We start from the raw sequence: 21,568 nt of genomic DNA on the forward strand, positions 1-21,568 counted from the left end.
ACTCATACTACAGCAGCGTGTCACCATCTTACCCATCCACAAACCAATTTACCTCAGACCGTGCCAAGTTCCTTGCTAAACATGGCGTAATCATCAAAGGACAGGGGAGGTTCAACTATTAGCCAGTTACAGAGCTTGGTGACCATCCTTCTAAAGTACAATAAGGGGACTAGACTTATCATACACTGTGGAGATGGACCTCTTAATCCAATGGGTTGAGAAAGATTCTGCTCAGCACACTAGGAGGATCAGGAATGTTAACATAAAATGCCCAGAAACTGGTCTTAAGATGATCTGGGAGAGTGTTACAGATCAGCAGAGGCAATTGAGGCAGTTTAAGAAGGCTGAGGATTTCCCTAAGATAACCAGCAAGGGGTACCAAAAGCTCAGAGAACTAAACGATTTGTTGCAAGAGTTACAAGCTGCCAAAACAGTGTGGTGACCTGCCAGGCTTCTCTTGGACACGACCAGGGGAATTAACCCCATAGTCTGGAAGGTCCCTCCTGACGTACAACAAAAGTGGGATAACTCATAAGTTCAAGCATAATACAAAATCCAAGTTGCCATTTCCACCACTGAGTGTATTTGCAGACTTTCTCTCAGAAAACAAAGGTCATGAATGATCCCGGTTTTGACCTCACACTGGCATACATTGAACCTCCTGACTCCAAGCTGAACAGGTCAGTGGCAGTGCATAAGACTAATATCTCCTCATCAGATTATCTTTACAGGTACACCAAACTCCTCTTGCCCAGAGGGCAAAAGCAGAGATCCTGAGCAGATGTGCCTCTACAAAAAAGCCGCATCCTTTCCTGAAATGTAGAACCTTCAGAGAGAAGCCTCTAGAGGACTGCAAAGACTTCCTAAAAGAGAATGACATCTGCCTCAGGTGCTATCATCCATGTCATACCTTGCCAAGGACTGTAATGTCAGTGTATCATGCACAGAGTGCAAAAGTACAGACCACAGCACTGCCTGCATCCCAGCCCAGTTCCTTGGACTGACAAGACAGCTGACAACACCAACAGACAGGGTGTGGAGCAGAAGAACATTGTTTCAAACACGGCCAGTAATCTCCTCTCAGTGTATGGAGGTATGCAAATATCTTGCAGGCAGCAGGTTTTCTCAAAAATCTGTCTAATGTGAATGTACCCAAAAGACCAGAGGAACAAGGCCATCAAGATGTATGCGATTCTAGATGATCAAAGCAATACGTCTCTAGCCAAGTCCACCTCCTTTTTGACATGTTCGGCATCAAAGGTCCTAGCCCCCCTTACTCCTGCAGGACCTGTGCAGGCATTGCTGAGACGGCAGGGAGGGAGAGTACTGCCTTCAACGTAGAATCCATAGATGGCCATACTTGCCTACCTTAATTGAGTGCAAGCAGATTCCAGAAATCTGGGCAAAAATTCCCATGCCAGATGCAGCAATGCACCAATCTCATCTGAGATGCATAGCCCATCTCCTACCAGAATATGACGAGCAAGCCCAGATAACCCTGTTCCTTACTCTCAGAAACTTTGGTGGGTCATCATAGGGGACATCTGTCTGGGAGACATATGCAAACCCACTTCAGTTAGCACCATGTTCACCAGCACAGTAGATAAAGGACGCCCTTCTCACTTCCAACCATGCCACAACCACTTCCTCATAAGGGACCTGCCAAATAGCATCCATGTGCCCTGCCCCTTCACAGGCCTAGACTGCAACAGTGACCAAGACCACCTAGGGTGCACTGTCTGTGGCAGAACAAAGGAAAACCAACAGGTGGCAATGTCTCTGGAGGACAGAAGAACAAGGAGTAGTAAAAAGACAGTCAAATCATTGGGTTGTACCCCTCCAATAGAGACCCCAAAGACAGTGCCTGCCGACAAGGAACAAGTGTTTAAGCGGTTTGCCTCTGGTGCGTTTCTGAGAAAACCAGAAACGAGGGATTACTTCTTTGCCTTCATGGGAAAGATACTTGAAAACGATCATGCTGAATTAGCACCTGCACTTAAAGACAATGAGGAATATTGGTATCTCCCATATTTTTGGGCATACCACCCTAAGAAAACAGGCTAGATTTGAGTGGAGTTTGACTCCAGCTGTAAGTAAGATGTGTGTCAGCCCTATCCCAGCTTGGACATTTAGAGAAGAAAAACTCTTGATTCCATTTGTAAAAAAAGATATGCTTTTACTAAGGCCAAATGTTTACAGCATAAGGAAAGGCAGATCTGACTATTCTGGCATAAATTTAGTAATTTTCTCTTCTCCCAGGATCTCCCCCCTTGGTCATCTGGACAGTGTCCAATAGCATTCAAATTAGGTGTTTTAGTACCAGGTTTGGCACCTCTTTGGTGGGTGTTTGCATTCCATTCTCATGCTTCTGTCCTTGGATCTCTCAACCAGTGTCTCCGATTGGTACCTCTGGTTCTTCCTCTTATGGAAGGATGCCATCAATGCCAGGCAAAGCTAACTGTGGTGTGATGGCAGATCTGACAGTTGCTAAATGACATCCTTCTCTCAGGCCCAGTCCTTACTAACAGGCTCATAGGAGTCCTATTCTACTTCCATAAAGATTTTGTCACATTCATGGCAGATATCCACTGCTTCCTCATTAAATAGGAACAAGGAATTTCTTGAGGTTCTGATTCAGAGACAACCCTTCTAAAACATTGCAGAATACTGCATGAGGATGCATATCTTTGGCAACAACCCTTCCCCCGCAACTATTTACGGGCTCAGTCAGTCAGCTGAGGAAGGTAACCCAGTTTATGGGCTAGACATCAGACACTTTGTAGAGAAAGACTTTTATGAAGACGATTGCCCAAAATCATTGCCCTCTAATGAAGCAGCAATTGGTCTCCTTAAGAGAACATAGGAGATGCTCGCCTGTTCAGACTTAAGGCTCCGCAAAATTGCTTCCAACAGCAGAGAATTGATGGAGGCCTTTCCCTCTCAAGATCACTCTAGACTTGGATTCCAATTCTCAAAAGGTGGGATGATCTTAAGATTCCTCTGAGTCAAACTTCATTAATACATTGCCAATCTCCCAGTATCACTAATGCAACACTGCAATACAAGCATTTGAACTGGGCCTCATGAACTTTCTACAAGGGGCTCCAACATTCCTTAGGACCCAGAGGTGTTGTTGTTTTTGTTAGATCACCACAGCCAATAATTTTAGTTAATTCACACTTATTTCTAAACCTTAAAGCGGTTGGATTATAACATGGATATTTCATGATCATGTAGAAATCAAAACAGATTGTGTTGCCGTGAATGTTTTATGTGGCACTCAATCTTGTATTAGACAACCAGATTCTAGCTTGGCAGTGAGCACCTTGAGACAAAGCCAGCAACAGTTAACTGGCAGTAGCAGTTCCTTTACCAGACATGGGGAAGGCAAACCTTATGGTACTCCTTAGAGTTCATATTTGCAAATTATGTCTAACAAAGAAGCACAGAACCAGCATAGTTAAACTTTATTTTACAGAACTGACTAAAAGTCTATTGCATTAATTTGGATTAAAATGAATAGAACCTTGGAACGTTTTTCATAGCATGAAAACCAAATACACAACTAATAGTCATTTGATGGTGATGTTAACCTGCAAGATATTATGCACATTATATATAATTTTTAAAAATCCATCAATTTCAGCAATTTGATTCTCCATGAAATAAGCAATTTTATAAACATTTTATGTTCAATTCAAAAATGTAACAAATGCTTTTTTGCACTTTAGAAAGATACAAAACAAGTATGATTTCCAGAGAGACACAGGAATCGTTTCAAAAATTGCTCTACCAATCATAAATTAGCTTTTCTTTATGCCTTTTGGACACATTTTTAACATGAATACTTTCTGTCTCTTGTAGAAACCCTATTAATATTAATGGGAACAGTGCAAGAGCACCAAAGGTGCCATCCCCCATTAAAATTTACCTATTTTATTTTGTTCATTTTAAAGGTCACTGCTCATGAAAACTTTTTTTAGATTAAGACCATAATCTGCAGATTGGCAAAGGGTATGGTGTTGGGGTGGGGAGAGTAGTGGCAATATATAAGTAAATTTTGGAAATCTCAAAGGCAACAGATAAAAAGAAATATGGTTTTACTGCATGTTCTTATTTAGTAACTCCCCCCCCCTTTTTTTTTAGAATTTCTCTTTTCCCACTTATATTGTTAATATAGCCTGAGAGTCAAATCTTAAAATAACAGCTGCATTTTTTGCCAGGAGGAGTGAGAGATGTGAAGTTGTTCTGAGATACCAGCAAACCGTGGCATTCTGACAAATCACCTTGCTCTTTTCTTCTTTTGAAAGATTTAAAAAATATAAATAATTTTAGCAACATATGGAACAAGTAGTTCTAAATTATTATCCATGTTTCAACATCTAGGCCTACAAAATTACATGTCAAATATGAAAGAACTGAGATGGGGCTTCCATCAAGGCAGCTGGGAAGAGTATTCCACATGAAACAGAACCTTTATAGAACTTCCCTCTGAAAGGGACACATTAAAACAAATGAAAGACACAGAAGGAATTGGTTTCCCAGCTGGGCCCCCTGCCTCCCCCTTTGAACAAGTTCTCTGGAAGAACCACCAAAGGGGCTTCAGCTGATTTAGTCCATTGTGCTCTTTTGCATGGGGTGCAGCTGGAACTATGTGCTGCCTTCTTTAGGTGACGATGAGAGTTGAGGCTGCTGTAGAGGCTGTGTGCCTGTTGCTGTTTTGATAGAGTTCAAGGTTTTGCTGAACCAAGAGTTTTTGGCAGTTTGAATTTCACTCATCAGTGCTCCTCTCTGGTGTTCCAGTTCCTAAGGAAAGAGATGAATTAAGTGCTGACAAAAGAATGGTTTTATACAGCAGAGTAATCTGAGTTGGCGTAAAGAACAAATGTAAGTAAAAATGTCGTGCCTAACGTATGCCCCCTCTTGATTCAAGTGGATTGCAGCTCCCATTATCCTTCTCTGTTGACCACACTGGCTAGGGATGATGAGAGTTCCAAATTCAGGGTGAATTTCAGCAAATGCTATCTCTCACCTCAATCTACCTCACAAGACTATTGAGGCGAGAAGATAAATAGAAAAGAAATCCTTACATTTTACTTTGAAGTACTAAATGACCAAATAAGTAACATTGTCAGGTCTATTACCGTAATCACTTTAGCCTGCTTTGCTTCACGGGCATCCTGCCATAAAACACGGGGAGCGGGGAGAATGGGGATGTAGGGAGGAGGGTTGATAGGATGGCAGGAACCAGAAGTGCCAATCCGGAAGAGACTAGCAGATCCAAGAACATGAGAATGGAATGGGAAAGTCCACCAAAGAGGTGCCAAATCCTGAAGCTGTTACCAAAACACCTAATTTGAATACTACTGGACACTAGTCAAGGAGATAGGGCCCCAGAAAAGAAGAAAAGGCAGGTTTTGCATGTGAATAGTCAGATCCAGCTTTTCTTATGCTGTAATCGCTTGGCTGGGAATGGGTCAACTTGCCAGAGCTACACTGCCACGGGACAAGTCGCTGTGAGACAATTTAACAATTTTATTATTTTAAATAAATTAAAAAATATTTTAATTTTTGCCATTCACATTGCATTTGATCCCTCCTTTTGCATCCCTTCTTTAATGATTCTATTCCACCATTTCTTTGACATTAGCGTAACTCTTTATCCCGCAGCGAGAAATCCTGCATGAGTTGGCCATGGCAAGTTGTCGCACAGCAAATTGTCACAGACCCCACTTGGTTTTAGTAAAACTATACTTTTCACTACAAATGCAGTCAAGGGTCTTTCTTGCCTAAGTAGGCAAGCTGGGACAAACCTGACAGATATATTCTACCTGGATATAGAACCTGACAGATACATTCTGTATTCAAAGTAAAAACACGTCCCAAATAGATAAACTGTATGGCAAAAAACTAGAGGCCATTGCTGCTACAGTATCAAGACTCGCTTCTGTGGTTTCAGAACTAAGCAAAGCTAGTACTCCTAATGGACCAACTGATAGTCCAAACTTGTTAATCAAATTTAATTAATCAATAATCAAACTGGATTATTTAATTAATCAATAATCAAACTGGAAATCAAATTTTCACTCCTCAAAATTTCCACCAAATTTAAGTGAGCACAAGCTACCCTTGCTTCTAATGCTGATACAAAAATTAATGCAGTATTACTTTCTTTGTTTTTATTGGATTTATTTGTTAAAAGATTCTGTCTACATATTACATAATGAAATAAATATATTTCCAATAAAATATCTTCATCTTTTCTCAAATTTGTTGTGTTTTTCATAGGGGGTCCACAACAAAACCTACAGACATTTTAAGTGGTTAGAATGCAGTATTGCAGGCTAATTCAGTTCACTTGCCAGGTGTTCAACCCTGACCGGCTGAAGTCTTCCATCCTTCCGAAGTCAGTAAAATGAGGGTCCAGATTGTCAGGCGCAATATGCTGACTCTTAAGCCACTTAGAATGGCACTATGAAGAGGCATATAAGTCTAAAATGCTATTGCTATTGGCTACCTTATCACATGAGGCCTACAAATACCTTTTTGTTAATGAAGGCTTTGATGAGGACAGCCATTAACTTTCAAATACCTTCATGCAGGAGAAAAAAAATTCTTTGCATATTGAAGGATGCAGTGACAATTGATACATTTAACATTGTAAGAAAATACTTCTAAAATCTCATTACCTGTATTTTGCATTTGGCTTCCACAAGTTGCAGCTTAGTCTGTGCCAAGTCCAGTTCCATCTCTCGCAGTTGTTTCTTAAGGGCATCTTTCTCATCATCTGTGTCTTCTCCTGACCCTTCTTTAACAGCAGGCACTTTTAATGTTCCTTCTTTACTGAAAATTTCACTACAATGTTTGCAAGTCATCACCTTTCCCTAAAATAGCCAATTACATGAGCATGATACAAAAAGAAAAACAGAAATGTCCAGCCGTATTCACTATATCAGGTGACTAATCACTGAGCAAATAAAATCATGTTGGCCTGTGTTCTTCTCAGCCAAGAATATTATCTAATATGACATGTCAAGAGTAAATCTATTACAGACTATGAGTATAATATAAGGAATGGAGGGTTAGTGACCTAGGGAACTTTTTTTCCTCATTCCGTTATAATAAGATTTTCTGGAGTTTTTATTTTATAAATGTTCCCAATCCACACTTTGAAAAGGAAGAATATATAACATACTAGTGTATATGGAATGTGAAAGCAAAGAGTTGTGGTTATCACTGTGTCAAGAAGCAACACTTGAATAAGGAGAAGTATCTGCAAACCAGGCCAGACAAAATAAACTGATAGATTTTGTTCATGTTGCTCCTTGCTCCTTCACTGAAACTGCAGCAGTATTGCCACTTCATATTTTCTAAAGAGTAGGCCTATAAGGAGCCTCTGTGGCGCAGTGGTTAGAGTGCAGTACTGCAAGCTACTTCTGCAGTCAGCTGCCTACAATTTGGCAGTTCAAATCCCACCAGGCTCAAGGTTGACCCATCCCTCCACCCTTCCGAGTGGGTAAAATGAGGACCCAAATTGTTGGGGGCAATATGCTGATTCTGTAAACTGCTTAGAGAGGGCTGTAAAGCACTATATAAAGTGGTACATAAGTCTAAGTGCTATTGCTATATGCTATTGGGGAAATGACCGAACAATGAAGCATCCTATACTGTGCCTCAGTAAGTGGAAAAAGGCAGTTAGGAGAGAGAGCAGGTAAACTGTAGCACAACTGAGCAAGAAAAGGCAGATAGGTGAAAATGTTCAAAGCAGAGTTAGCACCTGATCCACTGCTAGCTCTTCCCCACTGATCTTGGGATAGATTTTATGTTATTTTTCAACAGCTGCTCCAGTTGGGCCTGCTATCCTACGCACGTTTGGATTGCAGGTGCAAAATGCAAGACAAAATTAGGGCCTGCACTGAATGGAGATCTGTTCCCATTTCTTTTTTTGTGATATGTCTTAGTCTAGTTTTTGTTAGAACTTGCTAACAAAGAATGTAATTTGTATTGTACTGTGTGCCAATTTGATGGACATCCCTTAGCCATGATTCAGGAAGTAAGATTAATTGTTCAATAAACCTGTGTATTATTGATATGTTCAGTAATGTTTTGGAAAACATTATGATAGGGAATAACATAAAATTATAGTGGTTCTACTGTTTGAACCAGGTATTTTCATTCATTTTTTAAATTCCTGTTTATTCTGATGACTAGTAATGTCTGCTGACTACTCCCACATCTCTTTTCCAGATCCTTGGATTTTGTTTTTGTTTTTTCTTCGTAATCATTGTCAACAGTACTTGGAAGGTTGTTTCTAGAACCCCATGAGATTCTTCTAAGTATCTGTGATGGTTATGTAACAATTTGGCCTTGGTTTTTTGAGTAATTTTTAAAAAATTTAGTTTTACATGGTAGTTTTGATGAAAAGGCTGCACCAGACTAGACGTATTAGCATTCCTTTGATTGAAAGGTTGCACAGGATACATGAACATGTCTCCCTTGCAGTAAGTCCACTATACAAGAAAATTTCTTAGGCCAATACCTGTACAACTCCTTAATCTTTACTGGTAATAGATAACTTTAACCATTAACAATTTTGTTTCAGCCTGTGAAATTGCCTGTTCCTCCTGCCTATCTCTAACAGTATGAATTTAATGTGAGGCATTATAAGCTGAGCGAAATCAATTCTTACCTTTACAACTTCAAGTTCTTCTTTACTGGCTACTTGTTGTCTTTCTAGTCTGCTACTCAACTGGGAACAAATCTAAAAAAAGGTGGAGTATTTTAAATGGGATATCCTTTTCAAAGAAATTTCAAAAATTAACCATTCTTTAATACAATAACAACATATTTAAAATGAATCAGTATATTAGTTCCTTACAGTGTATCAACTCTGTCATTCACACCCAAATGAATGGTATTTCTAAGATTATTAAAACTAAGATACCACAACTATTGGTATGAGAATCATGATTAGCAATCTATAACATGTTTATTGCAAGTTTTGAACATGGAGAAAGCATGTTGTTAACTAGACTTTGCTGTTTGATGGCTAAGAAGTAAATTTTAACTTGCAAACAGAATGAGGTTTGTCCTGAGAATTAACACCTATGTGTTAGTATTTTCAGTTAAAATTACTGAAATACAAACTCTAACAAAATATGCATTAGGGATTCTACAGAAATAAAACCCTAAATATATTATCATGGTAAAAATAAACACATCATAAATGAAATAAAAATATATATGCTACAGTTTGAAACCAAAATAAAGCTAATGCTGGACAAGACCTCTCAGGCTTACACTTTTTAAAATGTTATTTGAGAGGTCAATGGACACATTGCTAATCTTCATTCTACTTTTAAATTCCAAATATTGGTTGATTTCATGTCAGGAACTGCATCTCTTAAAGATTCAAAGATTCCATGTACCTCTGACACTGTTAAAGCACCTAGGCCATACCATTTCAAACTTTTACCTAGAAATTAATGTACTTTACAGAATCGTACCTCTCCAAATTATATAAACTTAAAAGAGAACTGAAAACTCAACACCCATCCCCCTCCCGAAACCAACATAATTACTTGTTTGTATTCTGCAATGATTGCACTTGTCTTCTTTATTTCAGATTCCGCCTTCTCCAACTGCTTTCTGAACATCTCCTTCAGCTGCATAAAGAAAAAAAATAAATTAACACTAATATTAGTCAAACAAATAAACAATCTAGGTAACTAAAAAATAACTGAACAATTTTGAAATATACTTTTTGTTTAAAAAAGCTACTATTCTATACTACCATTTCATATATTTGGTATGTTGCTGAAAGTCTTTGAATTGCAGCAGGATAGAAATGTAGACATAAATAAATAAAACTGAAAATGCTGAGCTATAATTTATTTTAGGAGATTAAATTACCCATTTAATTCCTAGAATAACAAAATATTGCTATCCTTTAATTAAAAGTCAACTGGATTTTCATGACATAAAAGTGTGCCTTATAGTGAAATTCCTGAACTGGAATTTAAGAGATAAGGTAACCTTTATTGCTATTTTTTACTGTGAGCATACTGGCACACATTAAAAATGAAATTCTGTTGCCCGCTTTCAAGAAGTTATTGACTTGAGGATCTCACAAAAATTTTAATCCTGCAGTTAAACTAATTCCAGTGTGTTGAATATCTAGAGTGATGAACTGGCTATTAATTAACTGCAGTTAATTTTAAAAAATGCTTTGAAACATGATTTCTTATACTGACATATATAAATAGTGTTGACTCTGATTTCTCATTCAAGAGATGCAAGAATTCAAAGATAGATAACAAAAGGAACAAGTGGGAGATGACCAAGCTGAGCCGAAGGGTGCAGTCAAATGCATAACCAGTTTGGAAACGAAACCCGCATAAAAGACCTAAGTTCAGCACCTCTTGAAGTCTGTTGGCTCTTATCTAGCGCCTATCCACCTTAAACATTAGCGGTTCAGATTCTTGGATACAGATAGTATGAATTTGTAATATTTTTGAACTCTACTCTGGCTCCTGACTTCTTGCACTGACAGAACACATAGCTTAAGCATCTTAATGCTCTTGCTAGTCATGCTAATTTGTTTCCTAATATGACTTCAAATCTGTCCAACGAGTTTAGGAATTATTTCTATTTCTTTGAATATTAGTGATATTATTAGTGATATTCAAAGATCAAAGATCTTAAGGAAATGTTGTTCTATGTAACTGAAACAAGAATAATATACACTAAACATTTAAGAGAATCAAAATCTCTTTACAGTAAGAGAGTGGTACTTTCTTTGTCACTTTCTCTTTGGTATAATCCCATGAATCAGTGGAACTCATTTTACCTGCGCTGTTTCTTCTTCCTGTTTTCGCTTCTCCTCTTCAGTTTCCACTAGTTTTTGTTTGGTCAGGAGCAGTTCCTTATTCAAAACATCTGCTTTATCTTCAGCCTGGAATTTCAGAGTGACATGGACTGAACAATGAGATCCCCTTAGTAAGCATGGGCAGTGCAGGCACAGGTCCATAAATAAGATATGGACATAGGTGCAACCGGGGTCTATCCCTCCCCCAAATTCTAGAACTCAGGGATTGTAAACAATTCTCTGTGATACATATATCTATATTGAAATATTCAAAGTCAACACTTCCAATCCAATTATTTTTATCATTCTGCCAGTAGTTAACATATGGAGCAATTATTTATGTAGCATCCAAACCTAACACTTAACTCTGCTTTAAAAATTTTTTTTATTAATCTATAAAGTTATCAATTCTGTAAAACTTTTCAACTTTTTAATATTATATGTATTGGCTACTATTATTACTGAATAGTAAATGATTATTAACAAAAAAAACCTATTATGTTAAAAATCTGTGTAGTGGAGGGAAAAAAGAAAAATAATAATCCTATATTAAATCCTCTAGATAATAAAGACAAAAGGTCCCTAGAAAATAAAAGGGGGGGGGGGGGAATAATACTAAAAACAACCCTCAGCAGCATTATATTTAATTCTAGTTTAAACAAGAACCATTTTAAATAAGAAATCAAACTACTGAGGACTACCTTATATGATGCTCTTTAATGTAATCATTACAATTTCACGTTTAAACACATCTAGACCATTTCAAATCATATTTTACAGTCTTCCTTTCCATTGCTCAAAGCTATTTCAGAGGCAGAGATGACAATATCTGTTTAGCCAATGTTTTTATTCTGGAACATAACCATTCGTACCTAATGTTAGGTATAACATTGATACCAAATATGGTTTGGGTGAATAAATATATAAAACTTAGATATCATGGTTTAAGTGCTTATCACTTTAAGCACAATGCAGCAGGCAATTAGCCGATTAAGGGTGCGGTTAGAAGTTACAATATAAGGAAGCATTAGAAGCTGGAAAGCTTACTGTGTGTTACTGCGACTAACTGTGTCTTACTGTGACTAACTGTGAATCCTGTCTGCTACTGTTTGCTGATTTACTGCGTAATTCTACTGTTCTACTGTTTGAGCGTCTTGCTGAATATCCAGCGATTGTTCCTCTGGAGAGAGGCACCGAGGAGGAGAAGATATCTTTATCGGCTGATAAAGATATTGTAAGGACTCTTAACTTGGACTATACTAGTGAGTCTTACTGGATGGAAATACTGTGAATGACTTAATGCAGGGGTCCCCAACCACCGGGCCGCGGACCGGTACCGGGCCGTGGAGCATTCTTTACCGGGCCGCAAAGAAAAAAATAAAAAAAATGGCGGCTTTCTTCGCCTTCGGTGAATGCTGCTGGGATCGGGGATCAAGGACACAAATGAAAGAAGGGGAGGAGGAAGCAACCGAAGCCTGTCCTGCTCTCTGGCTCAGCCTCTCAGTCGCTTTCTCGCTCCTCCACCAGCCCAGGAAGAAACTGCTTCAAAGAAGCTGGGGGTGGCTTTTCCTGTCGCCGCAGCTTCCCGAAGCGCCCGTTCACCCCACCCGCCCGCTGCTCGCGGTTCAATCCACAGTGCTCCGTTCTGCCTGCCTGCCTGTCTGGTTGTTTGGGAGCAGCTCGGCTGAGAATAATAACTATTCGCCTCTTTTTATCAGCCGGCTGCTCCGAAACGAAGAAGGCAGGCAGGCAGGCAGGTAGAACGGAGCACTGTGGGATTGAACCGCGAGCGGGCGGGCGGGCGGGGTGGGGTGAAACGGGTGCTTCGGGAAGCTGTGGCGACAGGAAAGCCACCCCACCCCCACCCCCGGCTTCTTTGAAGCAGTTTCTTCCTGGGCTGCTGTAGGAGCGATAGAGTGACTGAGAGAGGAACGAGGCAGACACCTGAGGGAGGGAGGGAGGGAGACACCTGAGGGATGGGGCTGAGGGCGGCAGGGCCGAGGCGCTCCCTGAACTGGTGGTTTGCTGGCAGACGTTTTGATTACCCGACTAGGTAACAACATCAGATGTTACCTAGTCAGGTAATGAAACGTCTGCAAGCAAACTACCAAACTCGGATTCTCTCCTCCCCCGGTCCTTGAAAAATGTTTCTGCTTGAAACCGGTCCCTGGTACAAAAAAGGTTGGGGACCACTGACTTAATGGACTGAATGACAATGCTTTGAACTCTAAATGGATTAAAAACTATTTAAACTACAAACAGTGTTTGTGTTCAGTGTGTGTATACTCTGGGGCCCTTCCTGGCTTGACTACTGCTGCAATACTCTGCTAGGGGTTAATCCCCAAACACTAACATTGGTTATGGGCCCAGCAGCATAGTCTAACTAACCAGGATATAGCAGAGAGAGTTGGTGTGAGTTGCACATTACTGTAAAAACAAACTGTTTTAATTAGTTTAAAATAGTCAAAATATCTGAAGAGTAATGGCACAAGTAAATTTGTCACAACTGTCCATGATATCCAGGCTGGATGGAACAAACTATGTTTCATGGTCAATGAAATGTAGTTTACTTCTACGCAGAGAAGGTTTGTGGGACATTATAGCAAACCCACCAGATGTGAGTAGCTGGGATCCTGCTGATGATGATGATAACGAAAAGTTACAAGACTTTAAACTGAAGAATGAGCAGGCTTTATGCATCATAGGACTGACTTCTGTGATCAGCAGCTTGTCCATATTCGTGGAGAAGAAAATGCTGCAAACTGCTGGGAGAACCTCAGGAAGATTTATGTTCGGGACAGTGTAGGAGCACATATAAATCTTACACGGAAGCTTTTTCGAACGCATCTTCAGAGGAATGGAGATATGTTAGTTCATTTAAACTGTATGAAGAGCATTTTTCAAGAATTGCAAGAAAAAGAGCTTATATTTAATGAACTGCAACAAGTCTACATAATATTATCTTCATTAGATCAAAGCTATGATGACTATGTGACTTCGTTAGAGGTATTGCCAAAAGAAAGCCTCTCATTAACCGACATAACAGGCAGGCTATTAGAAGAAGCCAGAAGAAGGCGTGAGCGTGACGAGCTGAGAGAAGATAAGAAAGAAGAGAAATTATCTTCAAAGCCTGTAAGAAACCAGCTAAGCAAAGTACAGCACCTGGAAGAAGAGAATTTATCTTCGACGGCATACACAATTAAAAAGTGTTTTAATTGTGGAGGCAGAGGACATTTGGCAAGATTCTGCAAAAAGAGAAAAAGCCAGAATATAAAAAGCCAAAGAAAGCATTTGAACTAGCCACGTTTAGCAACTCTGATGTGAAGAATGATATATGGGTGGTTGACAGTGGCGCATCCCACTGCATCACAAGAGATAAGACAAAATTTATAAAAATGTCTAAAAGCTCTCAACATATATCTCTTGCAAACGGCTGGAATCTTAACGCGAAAGGTGAAGGTTTTGCACATTGTCCGTGCATAAACCAGGATATAAAAATGTTGTATGTACCGCAACTAAAGTTTAATTTGCTTTCAGTAAGGGTATTAGATAAATTAGGTTATGTAATTACTTTTAAAGATAATAATTGCATAATTGAAAAAGATAACAAAAAGGTAACTGCAGCTTTAAATGGAACATTATATGTCTTAGATAATAGTAAGAAAGGGGAGGCACAAACTGTATTTAATAATATAAAACCTCATAATGAATGTATCCATTTATTGCATAGGCGTTTGGGGCATGTAAATTTTAAAATGCTAAAACGTACAGTTGAGTTATCTGAAGGAATAAGGTTAAAACCTTGTGATAAATATTTGCGTTGTAATGTTTGCTGTGAAGATAAGAGCAAAGTATTGCCTGCAAATAGGCTAAATGGTTTCAAAACAAAAGAACCTTTAGTAGTAGTATTTGCAGACATAATAGGTCCAAAGAAACCCAGTATGGGGGTGCTAGATATATACTGAGCATTATGGACCATTATTCTAGATATGGGTTTTGCTATTTAATGAAAAGCAAAACTGAAACATATCAACATTTTTTCAATTGGCTTAGGTTTGCTGAAAGAAAGTCTAAACGACAACTGATAACCCTGGTGACAGATAATGGTACGGAATTTATTAATAACAAATTCCAGAACAGACTTAAGGTAGCTGGAATAGAGCATAAGAAGTCTGCTCCATACAGGCCAGAACATAACGCTTTTATTGAAAGAAGAGGCCAAACACTACAGGCAATGGTTAGAACAATGTTAAATGATTCTGGGTTACCTGATTCTTTGTGGGGGAGGCTACAATGTGTGCTAATAACATATTGAACAACGTTGTTAATACAACAACAGGTGAAATACCATTTACCAGGTGGCATGGCAGGAAACCTGACCTAAGTTACCTGCACACATTTGGTGCACCAGCATGGGTGCATATTCCTGCACAACTCAGAAAAAAAGGGCAACATAGAGCTAAAAGATTTTTCTTCGTTGGTTATCAGGCAAACCATAGGGCATATAGATTTTGGGAGAAAGGCACATCTAAAGTGTTATGTAGTGCTAGTGCCCAATTTCTAGAACATGAAGGATGGGAGAAATTAGAACAGGATGCCAATAAAGATGTAATTATTGAATCCTATAGAAATCCCATTAGTTATCCCTGTAACTTTAAAAATAAAGTAAAGAGACAAATACAGGATGAAACAGTGCCCATAAAGGAAGAAACAGATTCAATAGCTGAACAGGATGAGGAAGATGAACAGGTAGTAGTTCAACAAAGTCCTCCAGTAAGCCCTGTAATTCCCAGAAGAACTACACGTGTATCTAGACCGCCTGATAGGTACCAGGCTAACACAGTGTGCCAGATTAATCAAGTTCCTAATTCTGTTGAAGAAATTAAAAAGTATCCTACTAAGGAAAAAGAAAGATGGTATGCAGCAATGAATAAGGAAATGAATTCATTAAGAGATATGAAAGTATATGAGAATGCCAAATTACCTGTAGGTAAGAAATCCATTGGCTGCAAATGGATTTTTAAGGTAAAAACAGATAAAAATGGTAATTTAATCCATAAGGCAAGGTTAGTAGCCCAAGGTTTTAGGCAGAATGCCAATGACTACGATGAGGTGTTTGCACCTAGTCTTAAGGCAGCAACCTTGAGGGCAGCTTTAGTGTGGGCAGCTAGTAAAAACTATATAGTTAACCATCTAGATGTGGAAACTGCTTACTTGCACGCCCCATTAAAACATATTATTTATATGAAAAAACCTGTTGATATTAAAAGTGAAAATAAGGATAATAATGATTGTTGGTTGTTAAAGAAAAGCCTCTATGGTCTAAAACAATCAGGCTATGAATGGAACCAGTATATTGTAAAGGAACTAGACAATATAGGATTTAAAGCTGGTTTAGCCGATCCATGTCTGTTTAAGAGGGAGACAAATGGGAAAGTATCATTATTATTACTATTCACAGATGACATTGCATTGATAACTGAAACTAATGATGAAGCAAATAAAATAATAGCATCATTAGGAAAGAGAATAAAGATCAAGCAATTAGGGGAGATAAAGAAGTATCTCGGTTTGAATATAAAGAAAACACGGAAAGGTTTTAAGATATCTCAGGAAGATAAGATAAGCAAATTGCTAAAAGATTACAAGATGGAGCTTTGTAAGCGGCTAAGACTCCAATGAGTCAGGAGTTTAGCAACACTGATGAACAAAGCCCGGAGTTTGATAAGGTGATTTATCAATCTTTAATAGGTAGTTTGTCTTATATTAGCAATTGGTCTAGACCAGATATTTCGTACTGCGTGAATCAGTTGGCTAGATTCAATTCTGCACCATGTGAAAGACACTGGATTGCAGCTAAAAGGATATTAAGATATCTTAAAAAGACAATGAATTATTCATTGTATTTAGAACCAAAGGGTGATTTAATTCTGAGTGCTTATGCAGATGCTAGCTTTGCATCAGAAAGAGACACTAGAAAGTCGACTTCAGGAACAGCCATAATGCTGGGTAAGACATTAATAGGCTGGAAGTCAATAAGACAACAGCATATAAGTTTGTCTACTATGGAGGCAGAATTCTCCTGTTTATCTCTGTTATGTACAGAATTAATAATGTATAAACAAATGTTAATTGATATAGGTATAACTGTGGATTATCCTATAATTATACATGAAGATAATCAGGCAGCAATTCAAATGGCCACAAATATTGCAGTAAAAACAAGGAGCAAACATACAGATCTAAGATACCTAAACGTGAGACAATCTGTAAGAAGTAAGATGATTCAGCTAGTATGTCGGAGGACAATTTAGCTGATAATTTTACTAAAGCCCAAGGTGCCAGTAAGCACCAGGAGAGTTGTGAAAATTATGGGGTTAGATTGTAAAGGTATTATATATTTATTTCACCCAAAAGGGGAGTATGTTAGGTATAACATTGATACCAAATATGGTTTGGGTGAATAAATATATAAAACTTAGATATCATGGTTTAAGTGCTTATCACTTTAAGCACAATGCAGCAGGCAATTAGCCGATTAAGGGTGCGGTTAGAAGTTACAATATAAGGAAGCATTAGAAGCTGGAAAGCTTACTGTGTGTTACTGCGACTAACTGTGTCTTACTGTGACTAACTGTGAATCCTGTCTGCTACTGTTTGCTGATTTACTGCGTAATTCTACTGTTCTACTGTTTGAGCGTCTTGCTGAATATCCAGCGATTGTTCCTCTGGAGAGAGGCACCGGAGGAGGAGAAGATATCTTTATCAGCTGATAAAGATATTGTAAGGACTCTTAACTTGGACTATACTAGTGAGTCTTACTGGATGGAAATACTGTGAATGACTTAATGGACTGAATGACAATGCTTTGAACTCTAAATGGATTAAAAACTATTTAAACTACAAACAGTGTTTGTGTTCAGTGTGTGTATACTCTGGGGCCCTTCCTGGCTTGACTACTGCTGCAATACTCTGCTAGGGGTTAATCCCCAAACACTAACACCTAATCATATTTTCCCCAGGTTGATAAATCCAAAATTCTCCTTTGACAGATATTCCAGAGATTTTGGATTATGATTAAACAGGGCATTAACATATTTGACCTTTAACGGCGATCCAAGACTCTTGTTCAGCGTAGTGATAATTTTTAACAATAAAGAATTAAAAGAGGGCCTACATAAATCTTTCAAATTTATGTCCAGCATAGAAACAATGAGAACCAAACTTTTTAAAGCATTTCTTTGAATATAACTCTAAATGTTTTTCGCTCAAGTAATTAAGCTTTTAGGTTGTAAGAAATTACTAATTTTATTAAAGCCAGAAACTATTAATTGGGAAATATAGAATACCTCAGTACTTTATTCCAAATGTCTTTCATATTATCCAAACTTATTTTTCTACGGCCTTCTACATTATATTCAATGTCTCTAGAATTTCCATGAAGACATGACTAAAAAATGTAAATAACAAGCTTTTGTACTGTGTTGCTATTCTGTATTTTTAGATAAACTATATTCCTTTTGTAAAATCTCAAAAGTTGTAAGAGTTTTGTTATTTAATAGTAGAATAAAAATAATGATCCTGTTTTTAAAAAATACATTCTCAACCCTTTTTAAAGAATAGTGTTCCAAAATCCTAATTTCTCATAAGAAAAAATATCAAATTTGAGTTTTCTGATCAATAAGACCTACATATAATCAACTGTCTTTAATACTAAAAGAAGAACTGAAATTCTATCGTAATTTGAACCAACAATTCTCCAGGATTGCAACAGTAGTAACTGTCTAGTTGAACCCACCAATTACTCTGTTTATACTTCTAACTCACATAATCAATGTCAAATATTAAGGGATAATTATGTTTTTTATTTTGGTTTATTTATTTCTCTTTTATCATTGGACTCTGATTTCCACAGAAATTTAGTTATAAAGGAAGGTTTCATACCTGGTCCAAGTCATTTCGTAGAGCAATTTTGCTTGTTACAAGTTCATGAGCAAGGTCATCGTTCTCTTGCTCAAGTCGCATGCTGGCTTCCTGAAGCCTGCGATTCTCCCTCTGCAGAAAAAGAAGAACCAACAAGCAGAAAGAGAGAAAAAAGAAGAGAAGATGTATCCATTTAGAAGTGTTGCTAATTTATTGCATCCATCAAAAACTAAGCAATTAATGATATAATGATACACTATTCATCAGTCAATCAGATTAAGCTCAGGTACTCAATGTCATCTCAATATTGTATTCTATATATAAATGTCATCTTTCATAATTATTTCCTTAGATCATGTAAAACATTTGTATTATCTTAAATATAAAAAGCATTTCATCCCTGACATATTTTGCCTTGCCGTAAGAAATACCCACAAATAAGGAATATCGTTGAGAGTTTACTATGTTCCCCCTTGCCTTATTCATTGCTTTTACCCTCTTTTTAGATTTTTTTAGACATTGTTTTAGTTTTAGTTTTTTTAGTATATTTCTTAGTTTTTTATATGTAATTTTATTTCATTGCATTATTTTTTGTTTTGTATCCTATTTTCCTTATGCTGGTTTAAGAATCTGATTTGATACTGAAGTTGAATTAATAATATCTAAAACATGCTTAAATAAAGTGTTTTTCTGTCTCTTCAGCAGGACTCATGACATAAGATTTTGAAGCTGCTAGCTTAACTCAATCTTGTCTTCAAAATGCTACTTTCATTACTTCTACCATCTTGATTTGTTAGAGTCATAGAAGCAGGAATCAAGACCATATACATGCAATCTCTTAAACAGGAGCAAATGTAAAAACGAATCAGGCTTGCTTGAGATATAGATGGCAACAAGAGTTACATGTCTACCTATTCAAAGTAAAAAGCAAAGTATTATTAAAGATGATGAATTTACACAAAAGGGGTATATGCAGATTATTCGATTGTAACCTTGGAACTGATCATGACAAAATATAGATATGTGCATGGTTATACATAAGATAGGAAACATATTTTGTTTCGAGGTCAGAACAAAATAGCCCCAGTCAAGTGTTCTGTGTTCTGAGGATGGAACAGACTTTGAATGTACCACATTTTCTCCATCTAAAAAAAAAAAAAAAAAAGTCAAGGAAGAGATGCCCCTCATGCCCATAGTGGTCTGAAAACTTTCCCCTACTCTTTTAAAATTTTCCATTGCAAATAGAAACAACATGAAAGTATTTTGGCCTAGCTTCTTGCCAAAAGCCACACATGGTGGTACTGGGCCTGTTCCAGTCTAGAAGGCTGCTGCAATTAATGTCTGACTCTTGCCTGAGCTAGGTTCCTAGGGAGAAAGGTGCACTATAAAACAGAAAGGTATCTCCTCCCTCCTTTTTCCACAGCAAAAAATCCACATACAAAAATTGAACACACACATTCACTGCACTATTGTAGCCACTTCCAGGTTCTGAAAAAAATTGTCAGCAAAAATTGCGCATAAATAATTTTGACTGCTATAATAGAAAAAATGCCTCTTTTCAAAATCAGAAACAATAGTGTAGATGAGTAGTATATATATATATATATATATATATATATATATATATATATATATATATATATATATATATATATATATATATATATATATATATATATATATATATATATACATAAAACAAAGCCCAGTAAATCAACCCAACAGAAAATCCTTAATTTTTGAAAGTTCAACATGAATATACAAGAGTTTTGAGTGCATGCATTAATACATACATCATATTTGAACTAGCAAAATGCAACCAACAATGCATTTTTAAAATGCATCTTGAAGCTATGTATCAACAAAATAAATGTCAAAGTTTAACCAAATGAACAGTGAAGACATTGTGAAAAGACTTTAAGTTGGTTTGCTAAGCTTTGGTGTGCATGTATAGTGTATGTGCATTCTGTGCATTTTCTCATGTCTTGTTGACTTTGACTTCAATCTTTATAATTGAAAAAACATTTCTGTTTATAATATAAGACATATGCCCCCAAAAAGTTACAAACCCATTCCAATATGCTACCATGTTAGTTCTTCTATGTAGCACGGATAACAACTGTTTCAACATTAGCAACACTTATGTGTGCAAACACTGTGGTTCATGCAGATAATATACAATTGGCTTTACCTGCCTTATTTTATCTCCAATGAACTGCTTCTTTATGAGGGGACATTGGCATTCTGTTGATGGCGTTCATAAACTCTAATTTTCCTACAGCGAAGAATGTCTTTAAAAAACCAATTTACTTACCTATTTGACAGACAATGGCATAAGGTTGCAATGATCCTCTTCTCCTTTTCTCTGGCCTGGAATCTGTTCTGCTGCGATCCAGAAAACTGCCTCCATATACATGTGCTTTGAATGGTATGGGGCCTCTTCAGAGTCACTGCACCTTGACTGATTGGGACCTAGCAACATCCTTATGGGCTGTGCATGAAGGAGGGGGTGAGAGTGGGTGGGAGAACTTTGAGAGAAAGCTGGCAAAATATTATCTTAACTTAGGTGGGGCAATAAATAGATAGGCCCCAGTACAGATTACTCAGGAGATCCCTGACTGGAATCTCTTTGTAATGTATATCACACAGGGAAAGAAGCTGGAGCTTACCCTAATATGAAATAAATATATGCTTTAGAGAGGCAGGTCAGCTGCTATCAACTTTTATCAGGTACGGTAGTCCAAAATGGGCAGTTTATTGTCTTCTTTAAGCTCACAT

General features: G+C 37.6%; 1 protein-coding gene across 1 annotated transcript in view; it reads right to left on the minus strand.

Annotated features, from left to right (window-relative positions):
• Positions 1–3,453: 3,453 nt before the first annotated feature.
• RABGAP1L (RAB GTPase activating protein 1 like) overlaps positions 3,454–21,568 on the minus strand; it is a 191,694-nt gene continuing 173,579 nt past the window's right edge. Inside the window, exons 20-25 of the mRNA XM_026669180.2 lie at positions 18,812–18,922; positions 10,850–10,954; positions 9,582–9,665; positions 8,690–8,761; positions 6,690–6,884; positions 3,454–4,806 (exon numbers count right to left, since the gene is read on the minus strand). Coding sequence (XP_026524965.2) covers positions 4,651–4,806; positions 6,690–6,884; positions 8,690–8,761; positions 9,582–9,665; positions 10,850–10,954; positions 18,812–18,922 — 723 coding nt within the window. The 3' untranslated portion in view covers positions 3,454–4,650. The remainder of the gene's footprint in view (positions 4,807–6,689; positions 6,885–8,689; positions 8,762–9,581; positions 9,666–10,849; positions 10,955–18,811; positions 18,923–21,568) is intronic.

Source organism: Notechis scutatus, chromosome 3 (assembly GCF_049901735.1).
Source record: "Notechis scutatus isolate UNSWTSFEM ecotype Mainland chromosome 3, rNotScu1.2, whole genome shotgun sequence".
In the NCBI taxonomy this organism is placed as follows: Eukaryota; Metazoa; Chordata; class Lepidosauria; order Squamata; family Elapidae; genus Notechis; species Notechis scutatus.